Source organism: Martes martes (genome assembly GCF_963455335.1).
Source record: "Martes martes genome assembly, chromosome: 15".
Lineage (NCBI taxonomy): Eukaryota > Metazoa > Chordata > Mammalia > Carnivora > Mustelidae > Martes > Martes martes.
In genome coordinates this window covers 48983387-49011107 of record NC_137903.1, presented here as the reverse complement: position 1 = coordinate 49011107, position 27721 = coordinate 48983387, and the positions used below count along the sequence as shown (strand labels likewise).

General features: G+C 40.2%; 1 protein-coding gene across 2 annotated transcripts in view; it reads left to right on the top strand.

The window, feature by feature from the left end:
• The window catches only part of RGL1 (ral guanine nucleotide dissociation stimulator like 1), a gene marked incomplete at its 5' end in the record, with an annotated part of 159331 nt that overhangs the window by 58981 nt on the left and 72629 nt on the right, over positions 1-27721 (top strand). For both annotated transcript variants that reach the window (XM_080825006.1, XM_080825005.1), the window contains one exon: positions 15291-15499. In XM_080825006.1, the coding sequence (XP_080681132.1) occupies positions 15291-15499 (209 nt within the window). The remainder of the gene's footprint in view (positions 1-15290; positions 15500-27721) is intronic.

Here is a 27721-nt window from a genome sequence, read left to right as displayed (position 1 = left end):
CTTGGAGGTTGGGCCCATGAATCTGCTTTTAACAGGTTTCTCAGGTGATTCTGATGCTGGTGGAGGATGGCCCACATTTTGAGAGCCTCACCTTCTCTAGTAGTCTTCTAACTAAGCCATTCTTGCGTTCCTGCAGTTCGTTCTTATGTAGACTCAAGTTACATCTAATTGTGGTGTACTTACTGCCTAAAACCTTTTAGTGGCTTTCCACTGATACTAGGTTAAGGATCAGAATTCTTCTGGCCAAGTTTATTTCTTGCCACTGTGTCTCCCTCTCCTTTGAGCACATCGGCTTCTCTCTAGCCTTCTGGTACACCTAGTTTCTTTCTGTTTCGTGTCATTTGCACCTGCAGTTACCTCACCTGAAATGTTCTCTCTCTCCTTTACCTGATGAACAGCTACTGATTATCCTGGTCTCTGTTTCCCCCTGTGAAACTTTCCCTGATCACTGTGACAAAATCTGACCCCATTCTCTTATTGTTCTTATATGTTTTTTTAGCTCCTTTTTGGGGAAGCAATGATCTCTACTGTCATTAGATAGCGAACTATGGAATTACCTGCTTAATATTTGTCTTCTCTGCTTGAATGGTGACTGGGTTGGCGAGGAACCGTGTCTGTGTACATTTCTGTATCCGCGCTGTCTTATAATAGTACCATGAACTTATGGCAAGCTCAAGTACTTTTGAATAAGTGAATGAAAGTGGAATTTGTGGTAAAGAAGCTCTGTTCTAGACCTGCACTTAAGTTTAATAACTGGGGTTGCAAATGGACTTTGTTATAAGGTGGAAACCATCCTCACTTAGAGTTCTAGAATGAGATGTTTTGAACACTTACTTGTTTCAGTAATAAAAATTATCATAAATGGAGGCCTCCAACAGTGGTCTTAGTGTTTAAGGCTTAGAACCTGACATGGGAGAAAGGGCAACTTAAAAGACTTCAAATGAAATCCTGACTTACTTTATAACATGTCTTTTATGCAGGAAGTATTGGAAGCTTCTTGGTTGTCTAACACCATCCCCCCACCACCACCACCCCGCGCCGTGTAAACTTTTTACAGTGTATTTACCCTTATGCCACAGAGCTGGTTGATTAGTTCGTGTATTCATTTTCTGATACTCCCACTTGGAGTTTTAAAAAATGAAAACAAATGCATATTCCCACTCTCTGTTTTCAAAGCAAGCAATTGGCTCAAAGGCTTTTACATCGATAGAACAATGAAAGCAATGTCAGTCTCAGAGAATGAGAGATCCTTGTTCCATGTGTTTGATTCCGCATCTCAGTCGTGATGAGAAAGAAATTCTGGAGGAAAAAACCCAAAATTCATGATTTCGGTAATTTTGAAAATCATGATATTCAAGTATGAAACTGAGATTTCAAAAAAAAAAAAAAAGCTCAGAATAGTCATTTTGATAAATTCACTAAAGTTCTCACCTGCTATGAATAGATCTTTGTTAACCTCAGATTTTTAGTTCAGAGAACAGAGTTTTGTATGCTTCAGTACATCTTTGGAGTTTACTAAGCCTTTAATTCAGATTTCTAAATCATTTGCAATTTACTTGCACTAATTCGTTTTTCACTCATTACTACAAACATGCAGTCATTGTTAGACTTCATTCCGTATGCCAGCGACACGTGAGTGGACAAGGTAGATAAGGGCTTGGCTGTTGTGGAGTTGACAGAGAGAGAACAAGTAAACACGTCAGTGCTGTTAAGAAAGTAACCTCGATCACCTGATCTGGCCCGGCAGAGGAAGACGGGTCTCATGACACCGAGGAGATACTCCAGGTTGAAAGAAGTCGATGAGAGGAAGGACCCATCGTGAGAAAGTCAAGCAGAGTAGCATTTTAGGCAGAAGGAGCAAACGCAGAGTCGATTAAGTGTGAATGAGCTTGCTGTGTTTTGAGAACTGAAAGACATGTGTCTGGGGCTTAGGGAGGGAGATGGCTTTGGTGGTGAGGTCAAGGAGGTAGGCAGAGGGGCCTTGCGGGCCATGGTGGAAGTCTGCATATTATTCCAAGTATTATGGGAAGCCAGTGAAAGGTTTTAAGCAGGGGAATGACATGATTTGATTTGTGTTTTTAAGAGATCACTGCGGTGGGAGTCTGGCTGGCTCAGGCAGTAAAGCATACGACTCTTGATCTTGGGGTTGTGAGTTCCAGCCCCGCATTGGGTGTAGAGATTACTTAAAAATAAAGTCTTTAAAAAAAAGATCACTGTGGATGCCATAAGAACAATTTTAAAAAGGCATTTGCTTTAGCAGTCCAGCTAAGAGGTCATGATCAAATATTACATACTTGCATTGTATCTGTACACACTTTTTCTTACTTATATGTACAGACTTTTTTATTTGACGGAATTTAGAATAATTAAGTAAAGCTGGTTTAGGGAACATAATGTTAGATTTGTTAGATAAAAAACTCATTCCTATCTTAAAAACATTCATTTAGGGACGCCTGGGTGGCTCAGTGGATTAAGCCTCTGCCTTCAGCTCAGGTCATGATCTCAGAGTCCTGGGATCGAGTCCCGCATCAGGCTCTCTGCTTGGCAGGGAGCCTACTTCCTCCTCTCTGTCTCTCTGCCTGCCTCTCTGCCTGCTTGTGATCTCTGTCTGTCAAGTAAATAATAAATTCTTTTTAAAAAATCCATTTAATACTCATGAAGTGCTTGTTGATGTGGTTGTAGGCTGATTTCTGGAGATATAAATACAAATATGACTGGTCTTTACCTTTAAAGATTTCATGGTCTACTGGAGGATGCCTGGAAGTAACCAGATGCTGACAACATACTATGGAAAATGTGTGACTACCACAGATGTTTCTGTCTGTCTCTTGGTAGACATGCACAGTCATCTCTTTTGGGAAGGTACGTGGGAGTGGAATTGCTGAAGCATAGGATAGGCTTGTTTGGCTTGAGTGAATACTTGGGCTTTATTCTGAAAGTAGAATTTGTGCTTTAGAAAGAACATTTTGGCAAGACTGCAGGCAAGCAAGCGTCATTAAGTGCTTGTTACACCTGCCCAGTTAAGACACGAGGTCTAAATTAAGGCAAGACCATGAGGAAGACTCATAGAATGGGGAGCTGTTTAGGGAAAGGGACAGGTTGGATTTTGGAGTTGAGGGGAAGATAAGGTGGAGACAGGGATGATTGGCAGGTTTATGACTTGTACCATTGACTAAGTCAGAGGCTAGAGAAGGGGTGACATTTTAGAGGAATGAAATGAGTTTCTTTTTGCCCATGTTGGATTAGAGTTCCTTATGGAGTATGCAGAAGAAGAAAAGTTCGAAGGAAAGTAAGAACTCGAGATAAAGATCTGGAAGTTAATATGCTTGTGTTGGGCAAAGCTGTGGGATGTATGTATGAGGTGGCTAGAAAGAAGATGAAGACTAGGAGGAGGCTGGATGTTAGAAATGTTTCCATATCGATGGTTAAGTGAGGGATCGGGAACCAGGGAGGAACCTGTAGTATGGAAGGAGAGCCTTGAGGGCCATGAGCTGGAATTCTGGTAAAGTGTGACTCTGGGTCCAGACCACCTAGATTGACTCCTGGCTCCGGCCACTTTTTAGCTCTGTGCCCTGGGACAAGTCACTTAGCCTTTCTTGGCCTTTGTCTATAAAATATGTGTAAAATGCGGATAATAAATGTATCTGCTTTATAAGCTTATTATGGGAGACATAAAAAGTGCTTAGAATCATTAGTTGTTATTGAGAAAGGGATGTTCATAAACTAAAGGGGCAGAGAATTCCAGAAGGGAATCAGTGGTTGCCCATTCTATAGGGATACCGCAGGAGGGAAGTGCAGAAGCATTTTCACTGGGTTGACAACCGGGGGAAGAGTACTGAGGGCAGAAGTAAAGTCTGTAGGCTAGTCTTAGTACCTTCCCTTCTTGTAGGAATGCCCACTGAATTTCAGAGCATACACATGTCAGAAAGATCACATGGGTTGCTTGAGAGCATCTCAGGTCATTGACATGAGTGTTAATAGCTTGGCTTATTATAGAGCTCTTTTATCTCAAGCAGTTCAAAGTGCATCCCACATTTTTTTTTTTTTTTTAATCATCCTCGCAACATCAAGGTGAGTTAAGGAAGGTAAAGGTAACATTATTCCCAGTTGACAGATGAGGACCCTGAGACTAAGAGAAATCCCATGGCTTTGTCTAAGCTTATATTAATCAGCTTCTCCTTTATTCTATTGATGGAACATACCCATCTCTCTTCTCGTGTTGTCAGGCACAGGATTCCTCAGAGGGTGGTCAGGGAATCTTCTGCATTTAGCATCACGTGGGATGCTGGCTACAATGCGGATTCCTTGGCTTTATTCTAGGTCGACTGATCAGAGTCTCTGCAAATATGGGTTCAGGAATCAGTGATTTTGCCAGCACTCCAAGTGATTCTTTTGAAACTGTTTAGTGTGTTCAAGGAAACAGAGAAATAAATCCCCAAGTGTACATTGTCTTAGTGACATTATTCACACACACACAAAATCTTGAAGTATTTTATGTCCAGGAACTCAAACTACTGTAACTCAAACTTTAGAGCCGTTTCTGAACATATTGCCTGATTTATTATCTTTGTGAAATGGAGTAGTATCTTTGGGCTTGAAAGTAAAACTGATTTGACCTACACACATGAATAGGACAATTTATTGGTATGTTACCATAGCACTGTTGGGCATGTCACAGAGAAGCTATGGCCAAGAACTCTTTATATTTACTTCATTTTGGTTAATGGTTCCATCTGCAATTACTATATATAGTAAACTTATATATGTATAAGTTTATAAGTATATAAATATATTTATTAGTTACTATATTATATATGTTAATTACTATATATATTATATATTAGCTACTATATATCAATATGTATGTTAGTTACTATATATAGTAAGCTCATGTATACATACACATATACATGTATATATATACATAGTATTGATTAGAAAGAGTTGCTTTCTCTGTATTCAGGACTTCTATTTTCATGTGATAATGAAATCAACCATATCTCTCTATGGTACTTCTAGTGGAGCAGCATAAGACTCTCAGGGTCAGGTAACTTGAAGACTCTGACGCCAGGGGATGGACTCCATTAGACAAGCCTAGGTGCAGTCGGTGATGGCTCATAAATCACTTTCTTCTCCCTTAGTTGTAGGGGAGGTGGATTTTTCTGTGTGAGTTGGCGGTCTTGTCTCTCTGGTTCTCTATTTTTACTTCTGGCTTCCAGCAGCCACATAGTAGGGACTCAACAGGTACATGTTGAATGAATGAATCCACTCAAGTGTATTTAGGAACTACCAAACACAACCAGGTGAAAAAGAGTTATTCTAGCCCACCGCTGAGAGGAATAGAAGGCACTGACAAGTACTCGATGATTAATTGGAGTGGAACTAGAAACGGAGTCTAGTTCTGTGGGATTCCCCCCACCCCCCTCTCTTCCTTACCATTGATTGTCCTTACTGTTGAATCAAGAGGTCTTTATCTGAAATTCTCACTGGAAGGCCCCTATTATTTACCTGGCATTATTTAACAAAAATACGCCCTAGTCTTAAGTTCTGTCCATCCCTTCCCTTCATGCCATTAAGGGAGGAGATTCACATTCATATTAGATAATCTCCACCATTAGGTTTTTAAAGAATACAGTCCTTTATTTCCTTATAGATTCCCTTAGCACCTCATTTGGGTTCTTTGCACAATGGAAGTTCTTTTAATACTGTTTTTACTGACTTGAGATCAAGAATGGGTCATGACCCGTGGGAATGATGAGCATATTATTAGGAAGATAAATATTTTCCTTACAACTGACATGCCTGTATTTTTACATGTATTTTTGACACATTAAATCTATTGAATGGAATGGTTGCTTTTTCAGTTTCTGTTCATTTGAGAAGTCGGATCTATGTTTTTGCCAGCTATCAGTCCTTTCTGTACTCTATCTTCTTTATTTTTGTTAAGTGTCAGCATTTACAAGCCTGCCACTTTGGCTGAATCCCACAGTCAATCACATTGTCATTCTTCTTTCATTTTCCTTTCTTTCTAAAGCTAGAAGGAAATGAGTTCTTGGCTAGAGAGATTTATAAACCTAGCAGGTAGGAAAATTAATTAATAATCTGCAAATCAGAGGAGAGTATGAGTGTTCCCCATGGGTTCTTACGCTGTGTTATCCAGTAGCTTCTCATATGGCTTACTGACATTTTTTTCCTGGCCTCTTTGGAGCCCTTGGGTGAAGTCATTTGTCTTTCTTAGGCTTAATTTACTCATTTAAGAAACTGTAATAATGAGGGGGATTTTTGTTTTCCTCTGGAGAGGGTGTTTAGCACTAAAGCAATATTTTCCCCCTTCGCTGTTAGAGATTTCAGTGTCAGGAGGAAGGAGGCATACTACTACAAAGCATTTACTGCAATAAGACCCAACTTTCGGTGAAAGTAATTGAGGTAGGGGAAAAAAATTGGAAAGAGGATGTTAGTATAACATACAATATTTTCTTTTAACTATAGAATCCTGAGTTCTTAAAACTGTCCAACAGGCCTTCAGATCTGTTCTTTCATTTTATCTTTCTTAAGACAGTGGTATAAGGTATGGAAATTCTGGGCTATTGATGGTTCTGATAGTCCTGGGTACACAGATATGGAGATGGAATACCCAGTACTGTGTTGCTTTGTGTTTTAATGCAACACATTGTATAGAAAGACAGGGCTGGTTTTATATCCTGACTCTGTCCATTTTGCTAATAGGCTGGGTACCTTTGGGCCGGACCTCTCACCCCTCGAAACCTCAGGTTCCTTTATTAAATGAGAATACATGAGAATAATTCTTGTTCCGGAGGATTATTGTAAAGATTGAATGTCTGACCCATGAATGCCCAATAAATACCTATGAACCCTCTATTCTCTTCCTTTTCATTTAGGGCATGAAGATGGTTTTCTTAGAATCTATTTATAGATTAGGAGGAAAATCTCCTGAGGAAAAAAGGCAGTTTATTTCAGTATATCTTTCAGAGAGATGTACTCAAGATAAACTAAATTGTTCTTCCCACCTTGCCCTGGATTTGATCACCTGAGAGCATGTTGAAAGACATCTGCTTGCTCTGTACGTAGCCATGTCTACAAATCCCTGACCTAGGAATATTACCTTGTCAAATTCAGCTCTGAGGACTGTCCTAGAGCTTTGAGGCAACAGTAAAGTTAAACTGTACCTTTGAATTTGTAAGTCCGCATAGACTTTAAAGACTTAGTTTTGGAGGGGAGAAGAAGCAAGTTAGACAGTCATTACTTAAATTCTGAATCCAGGGGAATAATGATTTGCTGGCATTTTGATAATGGCACTTCGATTTTCATGCTTTATCATTATAAAGGGGATAATAATAGTGGGAAAGAAGTATTTACTTTGCTTAAAACGGAACTAATCCCATAGGGGAGGAGAAGGGATTCTTTAGTGTGGTATGTAGAATAAGAATCAAACTAAGGACTATGTTTGGGAACATTAGGCAATTGCCACCCCCTGCCACCCACCCCTTCCCCTCACGCCCCAAGGATTGGTGAAGGAGCCCTTTAAGTCTGAGAAGGAGATAAAGCCCCATGGAACTGTCTGTGGGCTTTATGGGGGGCTGGGAAAGCCTCCGGGCTGTGGGGAAGCTTTTCCATTCATAGCAGGCTTCATTCACAGAGAATGTTAGGTCACACGGAAGCTCGCTACCTCCTGCTGACCTTTCCAGACAGAGGTTGGCTGGGCCGCCCAAAAACAGAATGAGTTCCAGAAAGCCAGGACACCTGTTAACCTGTGACCTCAGGATATGATGATCTTGGGTATTTGAGGCTCCGAATGAGAGAGAAAGAAGGGAGTCATACATTTTGCAAATTCATTCTGGATCCTAAACTGACTGTGACGGTTTGTGCCATGATTTGGTAAATGCAACAGACTATTTCAGTTCAGACCTCCCTCCCCTCATGCAGCTCTAAATCCTTGGACTTCTCAAAGTAACACGTGATTTCTAAATTTTATCACACAGATGGGCGAGGCATTGAGGCATTAAGTTACTGTCCTAGGCTCCGTAGTGACTTGGCCTCGGAAACGGGGGTGTGGAGCCCAGGTGAATTCAAAACATCTTTATCATTAGCATTCTGAGTTTTAGGCACAAAAGTAGCATATAAAAGTGAAATTATCTTTTTTGGGAAATGTGACCAATGTAGCAAACTCCCTGAAATCCATCTGATTTTTTAATCTGGTCCCTTTGGGGTCCTTCCAGGAGGACAGAATGTCAGATGTGGGGATTTGCATCAGGAAGATGGAGTCTGTGACGGGCTAACCTGGGACTGAGCAGCAGGAGGACTCCCGTCTTCAGGCGATGGGAAACACAACTTCCTGTTTCCTCCAGGACAGTTCCTGGACTGAAGGGGGGATCTGCGGAGCCCAGCCGAGACGGGACGGTGGCAGGAGCTGGGGTTTCTGTGTGATAAAACAGTGGCCTTTGTTTGTTGTCACAGCTCTCTTAGCATTTTCCTGAGGATGAGGGGTACTCATCCTAGAAGTCCGACCACATTGTGGCATGTGGCTTCAAGTAAAGTCAACTCTTGGGGACCCTGTCATTGTTTTTTTTTTTTTTTTTTTTTTAAAGATTTGATTTATTTATTTGACAGAGAGAGAGAGAGATCACAAGTAGGCAGAGAGGCAGGTGGGGGGGGTGGGAAGCAGGCTCCCTGCTGAGCAGAGAGCCCGATGCGGGGCTCGATCCCAGGACCCCGAGATTATGACCTGAGCTGAAGGCAGAGGCTTAACCCACTGAGCCATCCAGGCGCCCTGACCCTGTCATTGTTTTGAGAGCACCTTCATGCTTCTCTACTCTGCCTCCTTCACGTACCTACTTTTATTCTTAGCTCAGAGGCAGAATTTCTGCCTTCCCTGAGGTCAGAGATCACAGTGACAGCACAGATGCCTTAACCGGAGTGGACACAGATAGAGAAAAATGTTCAGCCCCCTGTGTGAAGGTCTCTCCTGAATTTACCGTGAGCATCGTCTGGGAGGGGCTCCTGGGCAGTGGCAGGCTGGTAAATCAGCTCTCCAGAATGAACGCCCCGATTTGTGCCCAGTCTGCCAATTTCTATGTGTAAATCTTTCCACGACGGCCGAATTTACAATACCAAGGCGGTATCATTGAACATAGAACTGAGAAAGGGTGTGCACAGTTGGCTCTTCCAAGCAGGGCATGCCGGTTCCAGCACATCACTGGCTAGACCTTGTGTGTTTGCATAATTAGATGGAAGGTTAGGTTGGCATGTGTCTAAATCTGGGAATGAAGACTTCTTCTGAGTTCTCTACCCAGAAATGTTACCAAGGATCAGGCGATGCGTACGTTTGCTGCGTGTGCAGGTGCTTCTTCTGGTACTTGCCATCTCTGCCCTTGGGACCTTCTGAATTTTGGTTTTCTTCCCGATGCCTCCCTCAGTCCTCTGTTCTTCCTGTTCTACACAGTCTGCCTGCGACAGTGAAGCCATTTTAATTGATGTAATGTCTACATATTTCCATCTTAGACCCCTGTCCCCAGCTTTGAGATTCTAATTGCCTTTTGGACTGTATTATTGGAAAAATCCCCAAGATACTTTGAGTCCTAGGTCTCAGTTGGAATTCAGTACCTCCGCCCCACGAAAATCTGGCTTCACTTCCTCAGTTTTCGTTCATATGGGTGGCGCTGTTATCATCCCAGTCATCCACACTAGAAATCAGGGAAACATTCCTGGTTCTTTTCCCTTAGCTTCATCCTCTGCATCCGACTCTTCAGCAAGTCTTGACAATTCCTGAGTAGCCCCTAAATATGCACCCCCCCCCACCGCTTTCTCTAGCTCTGTCGTCATTAACGCAAGTTGAGGCCCTTCCAGGTACACACCCCAAGTATCAGCAACTTTCTTACTGATTTTCTCAGCTTTGAAACTTCCCGTCAGATCTGTCCTCCACCCTGTGATTTCTCTGACCACAGTTGAAACTAGAGGAAATGACGCCTAAGGTTTTTAGGATTTGACCAGCATCCTCTATGATCAGGTAGTTCCCTGCTGACTCTCTAGCCAAGCTGTCCATTCCTTTGGTCTTATTGCTCCTGTAACCAATACGATGTCAACTCCCCCCGCCCCCCACGCTCATATCTCTTTTCTTTTTTTTAAATTTTTATTTTATTTTATTTTTTTATTTGACAGAGAGAGAGATCACCAGTAGGCAGAGAGGCAGGCGGGGGCGGGGGGGCGCGGGAAACAGGCTCCCCGCTGAGCAGAGAGCCCAACGCGGGGCTCAATCCCAGGACCGTGAGATCATGACCCGAGCTGAAGGCAGTGGCTTAACCCACCGAGCCACCCAGGTGCCCCTCATATCTCTTTTCTTAATGCCTTTGTTTGTGCTGGTGTCTCTGCTACTCCCCAACGTTGTTAACTCCTACTCATAACTTAAAACGCACTGCAAGCATCCCCTATTTAGGATGTCTTTTCTGATGCCACCTTTAGGCTGGGTCCCTCCTGGCTCTCCCATTTGTCTATCTATGTCTGCTCCATTTTTTTTTAAAACTCACTTTGCATTATAATGGTTTCTTTGTGCCTGTTTCCTCCAATAGACCCAGCAACCTGGGTGTCAGAACTGCATGTTCTTTACCTTTATGTCTCTGCTGCCTTGCACAGTGCCTGGCACATAGTACTGTTAGTTCACTGGGGCTGAATAAGTAAAAGAGAGATCCATGCTGTACTCCTCATATGCACTTAGCCCAGCCTTCCCAAATGAAGATAAAGATACAGGATGCTAGGTTGAATTTGAAATTCATATACATAACAAATAACGTTTTAGTATGAGTCGGTCCTAAATACTACAGAGGACATACTTATGCCCCCGAAGTATCCCATTATTCATTATTTATCTGAAATTAACATTTAACTGAGATTCCGGCAACCTTAATCTAGAGAAAAAATGAGCTCACACCCAGAGTAGTTGACCCAGTGCAGAAGTTCACACTGAGCTTGACATCACTTGCCCTAGGGTTTTGTGCGGACTGTGCCTTGTGTCTCTGAGTGGCTTCTGGGTGCATAGCTCATAATTCTCACGAGCACTGGCTTTGCCATAACACTGTGCTGGCTGCCACTACCTACATGCATGTTTTCCTTTGCATGGCAAGGACATTTAATCCATACATAATCCATACATACATACATATACATACATGCATACACATACAATCCAGACAGATGGTCAGAGCGTATTTGTGTAGCGTCTCATGACATTTCATGTTGCCGGATGGTGTGTTTCTCTCAAAAGGAAATATTACACACAGAGCTAGCAGTGTGTACCTTCTTCAAGTCTATAAAACCCTGGATGTGGCTTTTAGGTTTTGTTCGAGAGTTATGACTGGAAAATGACTCGCTGTTGACATTCCTGCTGAGGCCAAGATGCCCCAGAACTGATGTACTGAAGGTTGAGCGTGGCTTGGAGAAGGACTTCGTACTGTCTCTGGTTTAATGAGGTTGTTTACTTAGCATGTCCACTAGTAAAGTATCAGATGACTGAAGTATTATTTTGATTGAAGGACTTTTTTTTTTTTTTTTCAAGTTAGAAACACCCCAGTTGTTAACAGTTTATGTTTTCAGAAAGTGAAAGAGTGTCTTTCTCCACGACTGGAAGCAGGGTTGAAATATGGCACATTTCATCTCTCACGTTGTTTTTCTCCCGTCCTCCTTGTGCCAAAATGGATAATTATGGAAATTCCTCAGCTAGGACAGTCGAGCAGCGTTTTAGATACTTACCCCATAGGAGTCAGACATGTTCTCTCAGGAAGTAGATTCTAATGGCAGAGAGATTGCCGCCCTACCCCCACCCATAAAAAAAAAAAAATCCTGAAACATTTTTGTGGCCTCAGTATCATGATCTTGTCAGTAAAACGATGGTCTCTGATTAAATCCAGATTGAGCTGTTTCCTGTTAGCGTGCTAACCCAGAGGGCAGGCTCAGCTCTCCGTGTATTCCTCTCCGAGTCTGGGATATTAAACACTTGTCTGCCAAGGCTCTCCTCCTGCCTCCCCCACTTTCCTTTTAAACTAGAATTCAAAGGTATTGAGATACTACACACAAAAACAGATCCTAGAGTCTCTTACAAGGGGTCTGTAGCTAGAGAATATTTTGCTGCAAAAATTAAATGAAAATTACAGCTTTTCCAGCGTGAACCAAACAGCAGATTTAGGTTTTCTGTTTCACTTTTGTATAATTTTATTTCCATGTAATTCCAGGAATAAGTAGATAATTTCAAAATTTTTGTTTCACAAGAATGTACTACGTGAGGGTTGGTAAATTTGAACTTGTCTCCAAGAACCTTCCCCCCGCTCTAGCAAGTTGATATTAGGGTGCTTAGCAAATGGGCAGAACGTGACATGACGTGAGGACTCTGATACCTTAACACACGTGAATTTTTGTGAGAATGATTGTCGGCACCAGAGCAGTTCCCATACCTAGAGAATAATTTTTAACATCCAAATAGTCAAAGTATTTTTTTTAAGTTTATTTATTTATTTATTAGAGAGAGAGACAACACAAGCAAGGGGAGTGGGAGAGGGAGAAGCAGGCTTCCCGCTGAGCAGAGAGCCCAATGCGGGGCTCGATCCCAGGACCCTGAGACCATGACCTGAGCCGAAGGCAGATGCTTAACAACTGAGCCACCCAGGTGCCCCCAAATAGTCAAAGTATTTTATGAGCTGTTCTGTTGGCTCCAACATGGTTCTTCCTAATGCACAGATGTGAACACTGAGGAACAAAAACCATCACCAGGAGGTATGGGGAGCAGGCACGCATATGGAGATTTTTTTTTCCCCCAGAGGAAAAGGAGGACTAAAGGAAGCGACTGGGTTAATGAAGAGCAGGACTCCATTCCCAAGAGAGAGCCTTGGCTTCCTGCCAAATCTGCTTTCTGGCAGGAAAGGGGACCCCCTTCATCAGGTCCCTTGGCAAGTATTTTTCTCAGTGTTTGAATTTTTGGCCACAACAGTGCTCAGGGAAAGATTAGTTCTTTTAAGTCATTTTTACTTTCAAGAAGAACAGATTTAAAGCAGAATTTGCGTGATGAGTAAAATAAGAATCCCCAAATTACGAGATTGGTAAGGAAACAGTGTCACAAGGTAAGGAAGCTTCATTTAGAATTAGAGCTTGAATATCCCTGGAGAATGAGAAGCCATTCTTTTCATGGTTGTTGTTAACATTTGACATCGAAGCACGTTTTTTAACTATATCATCAGGCTGATCATTTTTCTGGAACCAGATTGTTTGAAGTGACAAAGTAAATAGAAAATGTCCGTGCATTTTGGTATTAAGGAAGAGGTCAAATGGATAGGGATATTGGAAGATCAAAATTGACCTTGTATTTTATCATGTCTTTTTTTTTTTTAAGTGAAAAGAAGCAAAAGTGAAATATAGTTTAAATGCATCACAGTGATTTACTTAGCTAACGTTTTTCAAAGTAGGTTCATTCTGATGGTCTGCACGATGCTAAGACAATACAGGGAAGTCCATTTGAAGGGATCATGTATCATATCCTTCTCAGAGTTTCATAACACGTTAGCATGTTAAAGACAAATTCTGCAGTAAAGAAATGCACTTGACTTTGTTTTACTCTGGAGTTCCCAAACTTGGCCACAGGAGCTTTTGTTTTAGAACTTGTGTTTACAGCACCCACGTCGGGCAACACTGTACTAACCAGTAAAAAAAGTAATTATATCCTTTCCACTTTACTGTTTCTGCTTAAAGTGGACTGTCACTCCTAGGACGACAGACGGATACTATTAGGCCTGTTTTGAAACTACATGTAGAGTGACAAAGGACAGTTAGTAGGCCATGATCTAAGTCAGCAAGTCAAAGAGGCTTACAGACATGTTCGGTATTTTGCCTGACCAGATCCTGCTCCTTCGTAAAGGAAAAGTATCCTTCGAGAAGGAAATAAAGAAAATCATCCACTACTAGCATTTAGACGTCATGACGTTGAGCTACCCTCCCTCTTCTCTGAAAGTAATAGCTACCGCTTTGGTCCTACTTGTCGCAGTCTTGCCAGCTAATTTCCTTCTAGTGGTTGAACATGGGACGGGCCAGGTGAAGAAAAAGAAAACGTGCGGCCTCGTGAGCACAGGCTTATCATTTAGAGATCCAGTTCCCTGTTCTCTGTTTCTCTTCCTCGATGTTCACATGGCGGGCGATTTCAGTTTAGAAAAATCTAACATGCCACAATTTAAACTCACCATTGAGGAAAATGGCCTGGTGATTGTTTGCTGCATCATCACTCACTGATGATTTATTTTAGAAAAAGATCCTCTTGGTAGGTCATCTTTATGCCTGTGAAGGACAGGTTAAGCTGAAAATTGCATCTCTATAGAATTTGTGAGGCAGAGATTTATGGCAGGAGGTAAGACACATTCTTTATTTTTCTTCCGTTTAATTCTCTTCCCTCAGACTCAATTTTAAGCTTTGCATATCTTATCCATAATCACTTGTTATGTTTTATGTTTCCCAAGGGGCGGTCATACCTGCCAGTACTATCCGCAGCGTAATTCTTGTTGGCAGCTACTTCTCAGGAGCCCATGTCCTTTGTTGTTGGGCACAAGTCTCCAGGAGGCAGGGGTCATACACCCACGCACCCTTTCCACTACTCCCCAGGGATGAGCTCAAGGCTCCTTGGTCTAGCCACTTCCTGGTCAATTCCGCTGACTGATGATGACATTGAATCAGGAAGGCTGTTGCTTCTTCTGGGCTGAAGAATATCAGACCATGGTCAGATCTCCAAAGATTTCCATGGAGGACACACTCCGACCATGGCTGGTCTTTCAGCCCAGTAACACGATGTCCGCTGGCTCACGCAAGTCCTGAAAATCTAACAGTTGCCTCTTCAAAGCCAGTGTGCGTCAGCCCCAGCACACCACTGTAGGAGCTGTCTGTAAGAATGAGCTTGACAACTCACCGTGGAACAATACAAAGGAAATGATCGGTTAACTTCTGCTGAGCTTGATTCTGGGCTCACGGGAAACATCCTTGGCCAGTTTAGACCAGCTGTCAGGTTCCTTATAGGGGATCAAGGAGAAGCAAGTGTAACCACCATGAAGTAAAGTAGCACCCCCCCAGCCCCACCCCCTACCACCCCACTCTACTACACTCCCAGGTGGGAGAACTGCCTTCCATGGCTCGTTGGGAAATGAAATAAGAGGAAGGAAGACGTGACAGGCTGTGTTTCAGCAGTCTCAGCGTTGTGGGTTTTACTTTGGGGAGCTCTTTCGCCTGATCCTCATCATGAATTTATTGTACAGGTTGAAGGGGACCAGCTGCCTCCAGGACATACCGTCAGTCAGTACGAAACCTGTAAGATCAGGACCATCAAAGCTGGAACCTTGGAGAAGCTGGTGGAGAACCTGCTGACGGCTTTTGGGGACAATGACTTTACCTACATCAGCATCTTTCTGTCAACGTACAGAGGCTTTGCCTCCACTAAAGAGGTGCTCGAGCTGCTGCTGGACAGGTAAGACTCCAGCGGAGTTTGCGAGAGGAGAGAAACAGTGGGGGAGGGAGGGCGTGCGTTTCAGATTCCCCTGCCCTTGGGATGCGGAGTGGGAACAACTTCTGGAACAAGTGGCACGGAGGCTATTCAGGAGCCATTTTATGGTTTATTTCTGGTAGAAATACCTTATAAAAAATCTACAAAATATTTAGGAGTATATGCTATAAATCTAGGTTCGGTTGCCTACGGATTTCAGTTTCTATTTTCTCCATATGTTCATAATTTTATGTTATTCTAGTAAATAATCAGTCACTAGGAATCTTACTGGGTTGTTTGGAGAATTAAATATGCTAATATAGGGGCGCCTGGGTGGCTCAGTGGGTTGAAGCCTCTGCCTTTGGCTCAGGTCATGATCTCAGGGTCCTGGGATCGAGCCCTGCATTGGGCTCTCTGCTCAGCCGGGAGCCTCCCTCCTCCTCTCTCTCTCTGCCTACTTGTCTGTCAAATAAATAAATAAAATCTTTAAAAAAATGCTAATATATGTGAAGTGTGGAGTTCAGCATCAGAGCCGTAGGAAGAAGCTAGTGGATGGTAGCTTCAATAATGATGGCGGTGATAACTGTTAACAGTCACTGTGCATCGACTGCTCTGCGGATAGGCACAGAGATATTATCCTCAGTTTATGTTGTCAAGTCCCATGTTACATATGGCAGAGCAGGGTGTATTGTAATTCACACACTGATAATTCTATTTCCCCCCTCATTTTGGCTTTATTTATAATTAAGCTTGACCTTTTAATAAATTATTATTAAATTGACTTGATATTGGGAGGAAGAAAGCCATCCATCAGACAGTTGTTCTAGACACATGAGAGCTCTTATCTAAATCCTTACATTCCTGGGTTTCCTGCCTAAGAAAGTAAATGAGATAGGACATTTTTGTTGGAGTCATTGAATGCTGACTTTTAGCTAGGTTTTTAAAATATTTTAAAAGTATTATATGCTCATGTGCTCATAGAAGGGTATAAAAAGGAAATATCCATGTTTTCTCATATTGCGACGTTGTCCCGAATACCTTTCATTAGGTTTTTCAAAAAAAATTGTAGAAGTAGAAAGAAAAAAATTAAATAGTTGATAATCTAGTTAGGCAGATAACACATATTAACATTTTAAGAATAGAAGTAATAGAGGCCCGTGGGTGACTCAGTCAGTTAAGCGTCTGCCTTTGGCTCAGTTCTGGGATCGAGCCCCACATCAGGCTCCCTGCTCAGTGAGGAGCTTGCATCTCCCTCTTCCTCTTTCTCTCTCCCTCTGTTCATTCTCTCTCTTGCTATCTCTGTCACTCTCTCTCAAGTAAATAAAATCTTTTAAAAAATAGAAGTATTCCATATATAGTGAAAAGTTCAAACAATTCAGAAAATTATGAAAGTAAACATTTACTTTTCCCCCAAGTCCCATTCCTCTTAGGTAATCACTGTCTACCATTCCTTTTGTATTCTTCCCCAATTTTTCTGGGCATATATACATATATGTACACACACACACACACACACATAAATATATATAATATTTGTTCATATTTGATATTTGTCAAAAATATATTTTTTATATGATACAGATAGAATCACAGTACATAGTCTGTTCTGCAACCTGTTTAATTTATCTATCTTGGAGATTTTTTTTTTTAAGATTTATTTATTTTATTCAGGAGAGAGCACAAGTCAGGGGAGGGGCAGAGGAAGAGGGAGAGAGAATCTCAAAGAGACTCCCCCTCTGAGCCCAGAGACCAATGTAGGGCTCAATCTCATGACCCTGAGATCATGACCAGAGCCAAAACCTCGAGTCCGACACTCAAATCACTGAGCCACCCAGGCACCCCTGTCTTAGAGATTTTTTGTTCATTAAGAGAATAAACATATGTGAAAAGCTTAGAATACTGGCTAGCATATTGAAATCTCAAGAAATGTAAGATACCGTTATTTCAGAATCACATATAGATGGATTTACCACATTCTTTTTAGTGGCCGTACAGTATTTATGGAATAGATTATTCTGTGGATGGGCAGTTAAGGTCTCTCTAGTTTTTTAGTTTGTTTTTAAATTTTTTGAACACTGCAAAGAGTGTTTTTGAATATATATCTTTGAGCATTCTGTAGGATAATTTCATAGAAGAGTGATCAATGGGGCGAAATACATAAACATTTTGAAGTGTGAAAGGTATTGCTAAGTCCCCCTCCAGAAAGCTGTATCAACCACGCTCCGGTCACAGAGAATGAGAGTTGCCTGTTCCTCTGCTTTCCCCACACCCTTGTGAACCGTGGATGTTTTCACCGCTGTCATTGAAACCATCTCTATCATGATCTGTCCATTGAAAAATAGCTCATTGCTTTTAAGTTTATGTTTCTTACATTTGTGACTGAGGTTTAGCATCTTTAAAACATTTACTGGGCATTTGTGTTTTCTGTTTATGTCTGTTCATATCCTTTTCTTATTTTTGTTTTGAGCTATTGTCATCTAATTACTGATCATCTAAGTATAATTCTTTAATATTATGAAATTAGTTTTTTGCCTATCGTATGTTAGACATATTTTTCCTAATTTGTCCCTTGGTTTTATTTATTTATTCATTTATTTATTTGAGAGATAGAGAGAGGGCACGAGCGGTGGGGGTGGGGAGCAGGGAGGTGAGGAGAGGGAGAAGCAAGCAGGTTCCCTGCTGAGCAGGGAGCTGAACGTGTAGCTAGATCACAGGATCCCAGGATCAATACCTGAGCTGAAGGCAGGTGCTTAACTGACTGAGCTACTCAGGCACCCCTGTCCCTGGTTTTAAAAGTTCTTTATTAATGGGTCACCTGGGTGGCTTGGTTGGTTGGGTGTTGGATTCTTGGTTCTCAGAGTCTGCTTCAGTTTCTCTCTCCCTCTGCCCCTCCATCCCACACTCACTCACATGTGCTCTCTCTCTCAAATAAATAAATACTTAAAAAATAAAAGTTGTTTATTAAAATTTTTCATGGAGACATTTAAAGCAATTTTTTGGGCGGTCATATCTCTCAGTCTTAAGTAAGGCCTGTGGTAATAAAGTTCTATTCCAGTACGATTAAGGTTATCGATAACTGAGTTTTTCTCAAGATATTTTCCTCATCGGTGCAAGGCAGAGTGACATCATTTGGACCGACGGTTATTCATATGTTCATATTCAGGAACATTGACAAAATGTCTGTCTGTCCTTTGTCATGCATTGATCTGGATATGATAACTCAGGACTTCAGCAGAGATAGAAAGTTCTGTAGTTTTTTTGCATGGCAGCACTGACAACGTTAAGCCTGGGGTATGAATCTGTGGGATTAGTGAGTCATATTTTTCATGGTTTGTTTGCTTGTATAGTATCTCACACCTATAAATAGAAGTTGGAGAATTATGTGAATTTTCTTCTGGCTGTTTCATGTGTATATAAAGAATGCAGTATATGGAGTATACAGTTGGCCAGCAGTAGGGGGAAATAGGTCAGCACTTCAAAAACTCCTACAAGTTTCCTTTGGAATAGGCAACCTCTTCTACTTACGGGGCAACTCCACTGATAATAGGCCACAGATGTCTGCAGTGAGTAGAGGAACGCACATGAATTCCAGCTGTTCATCATAAATAGTGGACGTACACACAGGAACTAGCGTGTTTAGTCTGTGACTCACGTACATCCAGCTTTTATTTGATGATTTTTAAAATCTTCTCTTTCTTCTATTATAGGAGATACCCAATTTTGGATTTTTAAAAGATTAACCGGATAACAGTTACTAAGTAACACAATCAGCATGAATTCAGATATATAATTTGAATTCAGAATTCAAATTCAGTTTACTTCAAATTATCATTTAAGGTGTAACTGAACAAAAGAGTTAAGATTTATCTTGACTTGCTTGGCTAGGCCATGGGTTGGCCTTAAATTTCATCTCATAGTCGTATCCTTTGCTTCCTTCTGAAATGAGTGGCATCAGCAAGCGCTCAGTACCTGTTAAATACCCAGTACTCTGCAAGACAGCATTTGTATGAAACAGAAATAGAAGACTTGGTTGGTTCTCACCCTTGTGTATTTACTGTGAAGCCGTTGGTACTTAACCTCCAGGGTCACTCACTCACTCGCAATACTCTCTTACATAATTTGTTTTTTGTTGTTGTTGTTGTTCATTTTTTTTTCTATCTCTTACATAATTTGTATTCACAATTTCATATTCTTTCTCTTAGAGAGGTCCCTTCAAATTCCATATGCTCTGTAAAAACCTGGATCTACCCCCGAGAACTTAATATTTTACTGCAAGAGATAAGGCTTACACTCATAAAACAAGTAGGCAACCACTTAAGATGGTGTAAAAATCAAACTCCAACATGTGCTGTAGAAGTTCGGAGAAGTAAATCTCATTCATTTTGCTGCTTCTGTGAAAATCTGATTTGTCCGTGTGTATACAAACTTCGACATGAATATTTCTTTCTTCCCATTTCCTACTCACTTAGATCGTGTGACCAGATGTTAATCTTTGTTTAATTTTAACCAAAATGCAGATACTGTGGAACACTGGGTCCTTACATTGGTTGCTGGGAGTTTTAATGTCTGTAATTGGGAGGTAAGCCATTAAATTGCACAAACTTACCTTCTCTGAAGATAAATTCGACACACTCTTTTCTTGTTAGTAAATCGTGGTCGGGTTGTTTGTGAGTCTCTGATGTAACCTTTTTATGATTTCTCTTGGTTTCTTAATAGTAGATTGCTTATCTTTTGTGAAATCAGCACTGAGAAGTTATTATAGGATGTGCTAATCCTAACCAGTCAAGAATGGATGGAAGGCAGATGCCGCAGTCTTTATTTATCCCCAGGGGAAAGCTTATTTGTTTTTTGTTTTTTGTTGTTGGGGAAAGCTTATTTGAAGTCAAGCTTTGATTTTCCTTAAGATTTCCAATCCTGTGGCTTTTCTCATATGGAACTTTATGTGGTTAAAAAAATATATTTTTTATAGTTTTTTTCATTCTGCTAATATGAGTCTTTGTGATTGACCAATAGACAGTGGTTTGAATTCATATATAGTAATTCCATGTGTTTGCTTTTTCTCTTGCTTGGGCTTATCAGCAGTTTGTCAGGAATCCTGTTTTCTGTGCTTGTCACCATGGCTCAGTTAATTCTAGGGCTCATTGGCCTTCTTTTAACCTAAGAGAAAGTTTCGAATTGTGGCTCAGCTATTTGTGTTAGTGCTTTGAGATTTTATTTTCTCTAACTTCAAACATACATGCCACTTAAACATACATTCTTCCCACCATACTATTAAAAAAAAAAGGTAAGGGAGTTAGGTCCCACTGAAAATACCCAACCTCAAATGTAGGGAGAAAGCTACCTCAACTGGTGATCCTCACGGAAGACCATGAAATGTTTATACCCATACCTAGACTTTTCTGTAGACACCTGTCCTATTAGCTACTTTGGGGCCACTTCCTGATCATTCTCTGATGTGTATCTCTGATATCAGAAGTAATCAGAATGCCAGGGACAAGCAGAATAGGGGTGAATGTGTCTCCAGAAACTTTTGCTTAGCCACTGTTGGCACCCAATTCACAGTTTGGAAAGGACTGAGCACACATGTGAACTACCCCTTCATTTCCAGTGAACTCTCCCAGTGGAGGCCTTTTGGAGAGGATAAAGGTTAAAGGCGTCCATAAACATTATACTTCAAGATCAGTCTGATTGGAATTTGCTTGCTTAGGTCACAGAGACGACACTACTTCCGAGGGTCTTTCAACTTATCTCTTCTTTTCATGTTTTCTTGCCATGCGTTTACACAGATTTCGTCTCAGTTTATCTATCATTGCATTACCTCCATGTTTACAGATAAGGAAACTGAGGCTCAAACATTGAATCAGTAACTAGCAGAGCTGGAATTAAAACCGACCTCTTTCTGAGTTGGAATCTTTTTCCAAGCATACCATATTACTTCCCATGATCTGTTAATGCCATTTTAAAAGAAAGGGTGATTTGGGGATCCCCCTCAGCTCTACTCAGTTGACTTTCCTTGGGAACTACATTACTCTCTTCTCATGGTTGTGAGCAGTTCACTTGGACATCAATATTCCTGTGTGTTCATCTTTTCAAATGATAGTTACGAGATGTTTAATATGTACCGTAGAAAGTGCCTTGTATATAATGGTGGACAAACTGGTCCTAGCTCCTGTACTCTTCATATGTAATGGCTAGTGGGGGGGAAAGTAACATTAAATTCCTATACAAATAAATGCATATAATCAGACTTTGTACAATCCTTGGCGTGTAAGAACTAGATTCTTTGACAGTGACAGTTAAGAGACGATTCGGGGGCTGGAGATTACCCAAACAAAACTGGATGTTGGCCAGAGATGTAGGGGGTTGAATAGGCCACGGAGCATCGAGGTCACTGTTGGGTCTGTGTGTCTAGAGTGTTTCTGTTTATTTGATGTGCTCAGGTCAGATCCACTGACCTGACTCTACTGCTTCCCAACGAGGACCGTTCTTGGAGGACAGGGGCATAGTAAATGAGAAAGCTTGGGAGGATTTATGCAAATATATTATCACTATGGGGATAGTAATCTTAAAACCATATGTTCTGACACCTGGAGTAGTAACACCTGGAGTAGTAACGACGTAAAAGATGCTGTTCCAATAACCAGCAAGAACGGAGCTGACCTTGCTGAGTGAAGAGAAGAGTCAATCAAATGTAAAGCTTGGCAAATTAAGTCAGAGAAAGACAAATACCATTCGATTTCACTCGTGTGTGAAATTTAAGAAACAAACAGGAAAAAAGTGAGAGAGACAAATCGAAATACAGACTTAATTGGAGAGACAAACTGATGGTCACCAAAGGGTAGGGGGTGGGGGGATGGGTGAAATAGGTGGTGGGGGTTAAGGGATGCACTTGCGATGAGCACAGGCTGTTGTATGGTAGTGTTGAATCACTGTATTGTACACCTGAGACTAATACAACACTGTGTGTTAACTAACTGGAATTAAAAACTTAATATAAAACTTGAAAACGTTCCATGAATTCCATAGATTTTGTCCTAAGTACCAGATATGCTTTTGTTTCCTTTCAGAGTTTTAGGGTATTTAATGGGAAAAGCAGTTTTTCTGTCTTTCTTTTAGTCAGGGGATTCATGTAATGAATAGAGTGTAATGGGTTTAGAGCATGAACTCAGAAGTAAGAAAATGAATTTGATTCCAGTTTTGCACTTCTTACTTGCTACGCAACATTGGGCAAGTTACTTTATCTTAGTAGCTTCAGTTTCCGTGCCTATGACGTTAGAGTGAAAAATAACCCTAATACTTACAGAGTTATTGTGAGGTTTAAGCTGGATGGTACAAAGTTCTTAGTATAGTGGCTGGAGTGTTTAAGAAATTGCCGTCAGGGGGCACGTGGGTGGCTCAGCGGGTTAAAGCCTCTGCCTTCGGCTCGGGTCATGATCCCAGGGTCCTGGGATCAAGCCCCACATCGGGCTCTCTGCTCAGCAGGGAGCCTGCTTCCTCCTCTCTCTCTCCCTGCCTCTCTGCCTACTTGTGATCTCTGTCTGTCAAATAAATAAATACAATCTTTAAAAAAAAAAAAGAAAAGAAATTGCCGTCAGTTTTTCTTTCTTCATGGAACTTTCTACTATTGGAAATTCCCTTTTTTATTTATCTTGCTTATTTCTTGACTGTCTCCATGCCTCTCCTGTTCACAGCTGTATCCTTAGGAATGGTATCAGCCGTTGGTTCTTAGGAACTGTCTGTCCGATGGCTAAATAATGGTTTATGTATTATTCATGCCTCTTATGAGCACTCGCATTGAAAGGTACAACCATGAACATTACCCAGCGTCTGCCTCCATTTGGTGGGACAGACAAGTAAATCTAAAGACTTATACCATTACTGTCAAGGCAGTGAAGGTTCAATATGTACTTTAAAAAGAGGGACTTTTTTAAAAATAGAATTTAAGGTTCATAGCAGAATTGTGGAAAGTACCGAGAGTTCCCACATACCTCCTGCTCACTATCAACATCCCACTTAGACCGGTACATTTGTTACAATTACAATGACAGACATGTCATTATCATCCAACGCCCATAGTTAAATTGGGGTTCACACTTGGTGGTATACATTCTATGGGTTTGGACAAATGTATAATGACATGTATCCATTATTATAGCATTATACAGAAGAGTTCCACTGCCCTAAGTATCCTCTGTGCTCTGTCTATTCATCTTTCCCTCTTCCCACCCTAATCCCTGGAAATCACTGATTTCTTTACTGCACCCATAGTTTTGCCTTTTCCAGAATGTCACATCGTTCGGATCATGCAATATGTAGCCTTTCCAGATTGGGTTCTTTCACTTAGTAACATGCAATTAAGGCTCCTCTGTGTCTTTTCATGACTTAGTAGCTCTTCTTTTTAGTGCCAAATAATATTCCATTGTCTGAATATGCCACGGTTTACTTATTCATCCACTAACGGGCATCTTTGTTGTTTTTACGTTTTGGCAATTAAATAATAAAATAAAATGAAAGTGTAAACATCCATCTGTAGGTTTTTGTGTGGACCTAAGTTTTCAACTTCTTTGGGTAAATTTATCCAGGAGCAAAAATGCTGGATCATGGGGGAAGGGTATGTTTAGTTTTGTAAGAGACTGCTGAACTGTCTTTGAGAGACAGAGATGCATTCCCACTAGCATTCAACAAGAGTTCCTGTTGCTCCACATCGTTGTCAGCATTTGGTATTGTCAATGTTTTGGATTTAGGCCATTCTGATAGGTGTGTAATGGTATCTCATTGTACTTTAGATTTGCAGTTCCATAATGACATAAGATGATAAAAATCTTCTCATGTGCTTATTTCTCATCTGTCTATCTTCTTTGGCATTGTATCTATTTAGGTCTTCTGCCCATTTTTAAAAATTGTGTTGTTTTTGTATTGTTGAGTTTTAAGAGTTCTTTGTGTATTTTGGATAACAGTCCTTTATCAGATGTGAGTTTTGCAAATGTTTTTGCCAAGTCTTTGGCTTGTCTTCTCATTTCTTAACGTTATCTTTTGCAGTGCAGTAGTTTTTAAAATTTTAATGATGTCCAGCTTATCATTATTTTCTTTCATGATTTGTGCCTTTGCTCTTGTCTTTAAAAGGACATTGTTGAGGCATCTGGCTGCCTCAGTCAGTGGAGCATGCAGCTCTTGATTAGGGATTGTGGGCTTGAGCCCCACATTGGGTACAGAGATTACTTACAAATAAACATGGAGAACATTAGGAGAAGGAAAGGATGAGTGAATTGAGGGAAATTGGGGGGGGGGGAGGTGAACCATAAGTGACTGTGGACTCTGAGAAACAAACTGAGGGTTTTAGAAGGGAGAGGGGTTGGGGGTTGGGTGAGCCTGGTGGTGGGTACTAAGGAGGGCACCTACTGCATGGAGCACTGGGTGTGGTGCATAAACAATGAATCTTGGAACACTGAAAAAATAAAATAAAACAAATAAAATCTTTAAAAAAAAGGAATAAAGGGACATTGTTATACCCAAGATCAGCTAAGTTTTCTCCTATGTTATCGTCTAGAAGTTTTATAGTGTCATGTTTTACATTTAGGTCTGTGACCCATTTTGAGTTGATTGTTGTGAAAGGTGTAAGGTCGTGTCTAGATTCATTTTTTTTTTTTTTGCATGTGAATATGCAGTTGTTCTATCACTCATCATTTGTTGAAGAGACTTATCTTTGCTCCATTGTATTGCTTTTGCTCCTTTGTTGAAGATAAGTTAACTGTATTCATGTGAATCTATTTTTGGTAGATAGATCTGCTCTATTGGATTTATTCCAAGTATACAAAACTGGTTCAACATTTGAAAATCAGTTCATATAATCTGCTCTATTGATCTTTGTCTGTTTTCACCAATACCATATAGTTTTGATTATTATAGCTTTATACAGTAAGTCTTGAAGTCAGGTAGCTTCAATCTTATGACTTTGTTCTCTTTCAAAATAGAGTTGGTTATTCTGGGTCTTTTGCCTCTCCAAATAAACTTTAAAATCCATTTGTCAATATCCACAGAATAACTTGCTAGGATTTTGGTTGAGAGTGCATTGAGTTTATCAATCAGATCAAGTTGGGAAGAACTGACATTTTGACAGTATTGAGTCTTCCTATCCGTGAACATGGAACATTTCTCTTTTAGTTCTTCTTTGATATATTTTATAAGGGTTTTGTAGTTTAGCTCATATAAATACTTTTTTTTTAGATTTATACGTAATATTTTATTTTGGGGAAGGTGCTAATGTGAAGGGTTTATGTGTTTTTAATTTCAAATTCCACTTGTTCATTGCTAGTATATTTGAAAGCAATTAACTTTTGTATGTTAACCTGGTATTCTGTAATCTTACTATAATCACTTATTAGTTCCCAGAGTTTTTGGTTGATTTTTTTTCAAGTTTTCCATAGATAGTTATGTTATCTACAAAGAAAGATAGTTTTATTTCCTTCTTCCCAATCTGTTTACCTTTTATTTCCTTTTTTGTTTTTTGTTTTTGCTTTTTGTGTTAGCTAGGATTTCCAGAACAACGTTTAAGTGCAGTGGTGAGAGGGCACATCTTGCCTTGTTCCTGATGTGAGTGGGAAAGCTTTGAGTTTCTCATTGTTAAGTATGATGTTACCTGTAGATTTTTTGTAGATATTATTTATCAAGTTGAGGAAAATTTTCCCTATTCCTGGTCTGTTGAGAGTTTTATCATGAATGAGTGTTTGATTTTTGTCATCTACTTTTTCTGTATCTATTGATTTGATCATGTGATTTTTCTTCATTAATTGTTGATGCTATAGATTACATGAACTGATTTTCAATGTTGAACCAGGTTTGTTTATTTAGAATAAATCTAACTTGGTTATGGTATATAATTCTTTTTTACATTGTTGGATTTAATTTGCTTTTTTCTTTTGAGATTTTTTGCATCTATATTCATGAGAGATGTTGGTCTCTAGTTTTCTTCTAACGTCTTTATCTGGTTTTGGTATTAGGTTAATACTTGCCTTATAGAGTGAATTAGGAAGTAGTCCCTTTGATCCTATCTTCTGAAAGACATTGTAGAGAGTCAGTATAATTTCTTCCTTAAATATTTGGTAGAACTTATCAAGGAACCCACCTGGACCTGGTATTTCTGTTTTGGAAGGTTACTGATTATTGATTCAATTTCTTTAACAAATACAGGTTTATTCAGGTTCTCTATTTATTCTTGTGTGAGTTTCATGTAGATATGAATTTCTAACCTATATCATATTCCTTCTCTCTGAGGAACTTTTTTAAACCTTTCTTGCAAGGCAGGTCTGCTGGCTAAAAATTCCCTTGATTTTTGTTTTTGTTCATTTGAGAAAGTCTTTATTTCTCCTTTGCTTTTGAAGGATAGTTTCAAAGAGTACAGAATTTCAGGTTGGTGGGTTTTTCTCTCAACATTTTAGGTATTTCACTTCACTCTCTTCATGCTTGCATAGCTTCTGAGAAGAACTTGGATATAATTCTGATTTTTGCTCCTTTATAGGTACGGTGTTCTTGTTTTGTTTTGTTTGCGGTGATTTTTCCAAGATTTTTTCTTTGTCTTTGATTTTCTGAAGTTTGAACGTGATATGCCTAGGTGTAGTGTTTTGGGCATTTGTCTCTCTTGATGTTCTCTGAGCTTCTTGAATTTGTGGTTTTGTGTCTGACATTAATTTGGGGAAATTATCATTCATTTCTTCTTCACTAGTCCTTTAGATATTGTTTCTGTTTCCTTTCCTTCTGATACTCCCATTACACATATGTTATACCTTTCGTAATGGTCCCATAATGCTTGATATTCTATTCTTTTGGAGGAGGATTTTTTTAAATTTGTTTTTGTGTTTTGTATTTGTTTATTTGCTTCTCAGTTTCAGAAGTATCTATTTTCATATTCTCAAATGTAGAGATTCTTTCTCTACAGAATCTACTAATGGGTCCCTAAAAGGCGTTCTTCATTTCTGTTACTATGTTTTTGATTTCTAGCATTCCTTTCTTATTCTTTATTTCCATTTCTCTGCTTACATTATCTATCCTTGTATGTTGTCTGCTTTTTCCCTTCAGTTCCCTAAGAAGCTAATCATAGTTTTAAAATAAAAAATTCCTAATCTGATATTTCTGCTCGGACTCTGGTTCTGATGCTTGTTCAGTCTCTTCACAGTGTGTTTAGTTTTTTTGTTTTGTTTTGCTTTCTTGCCT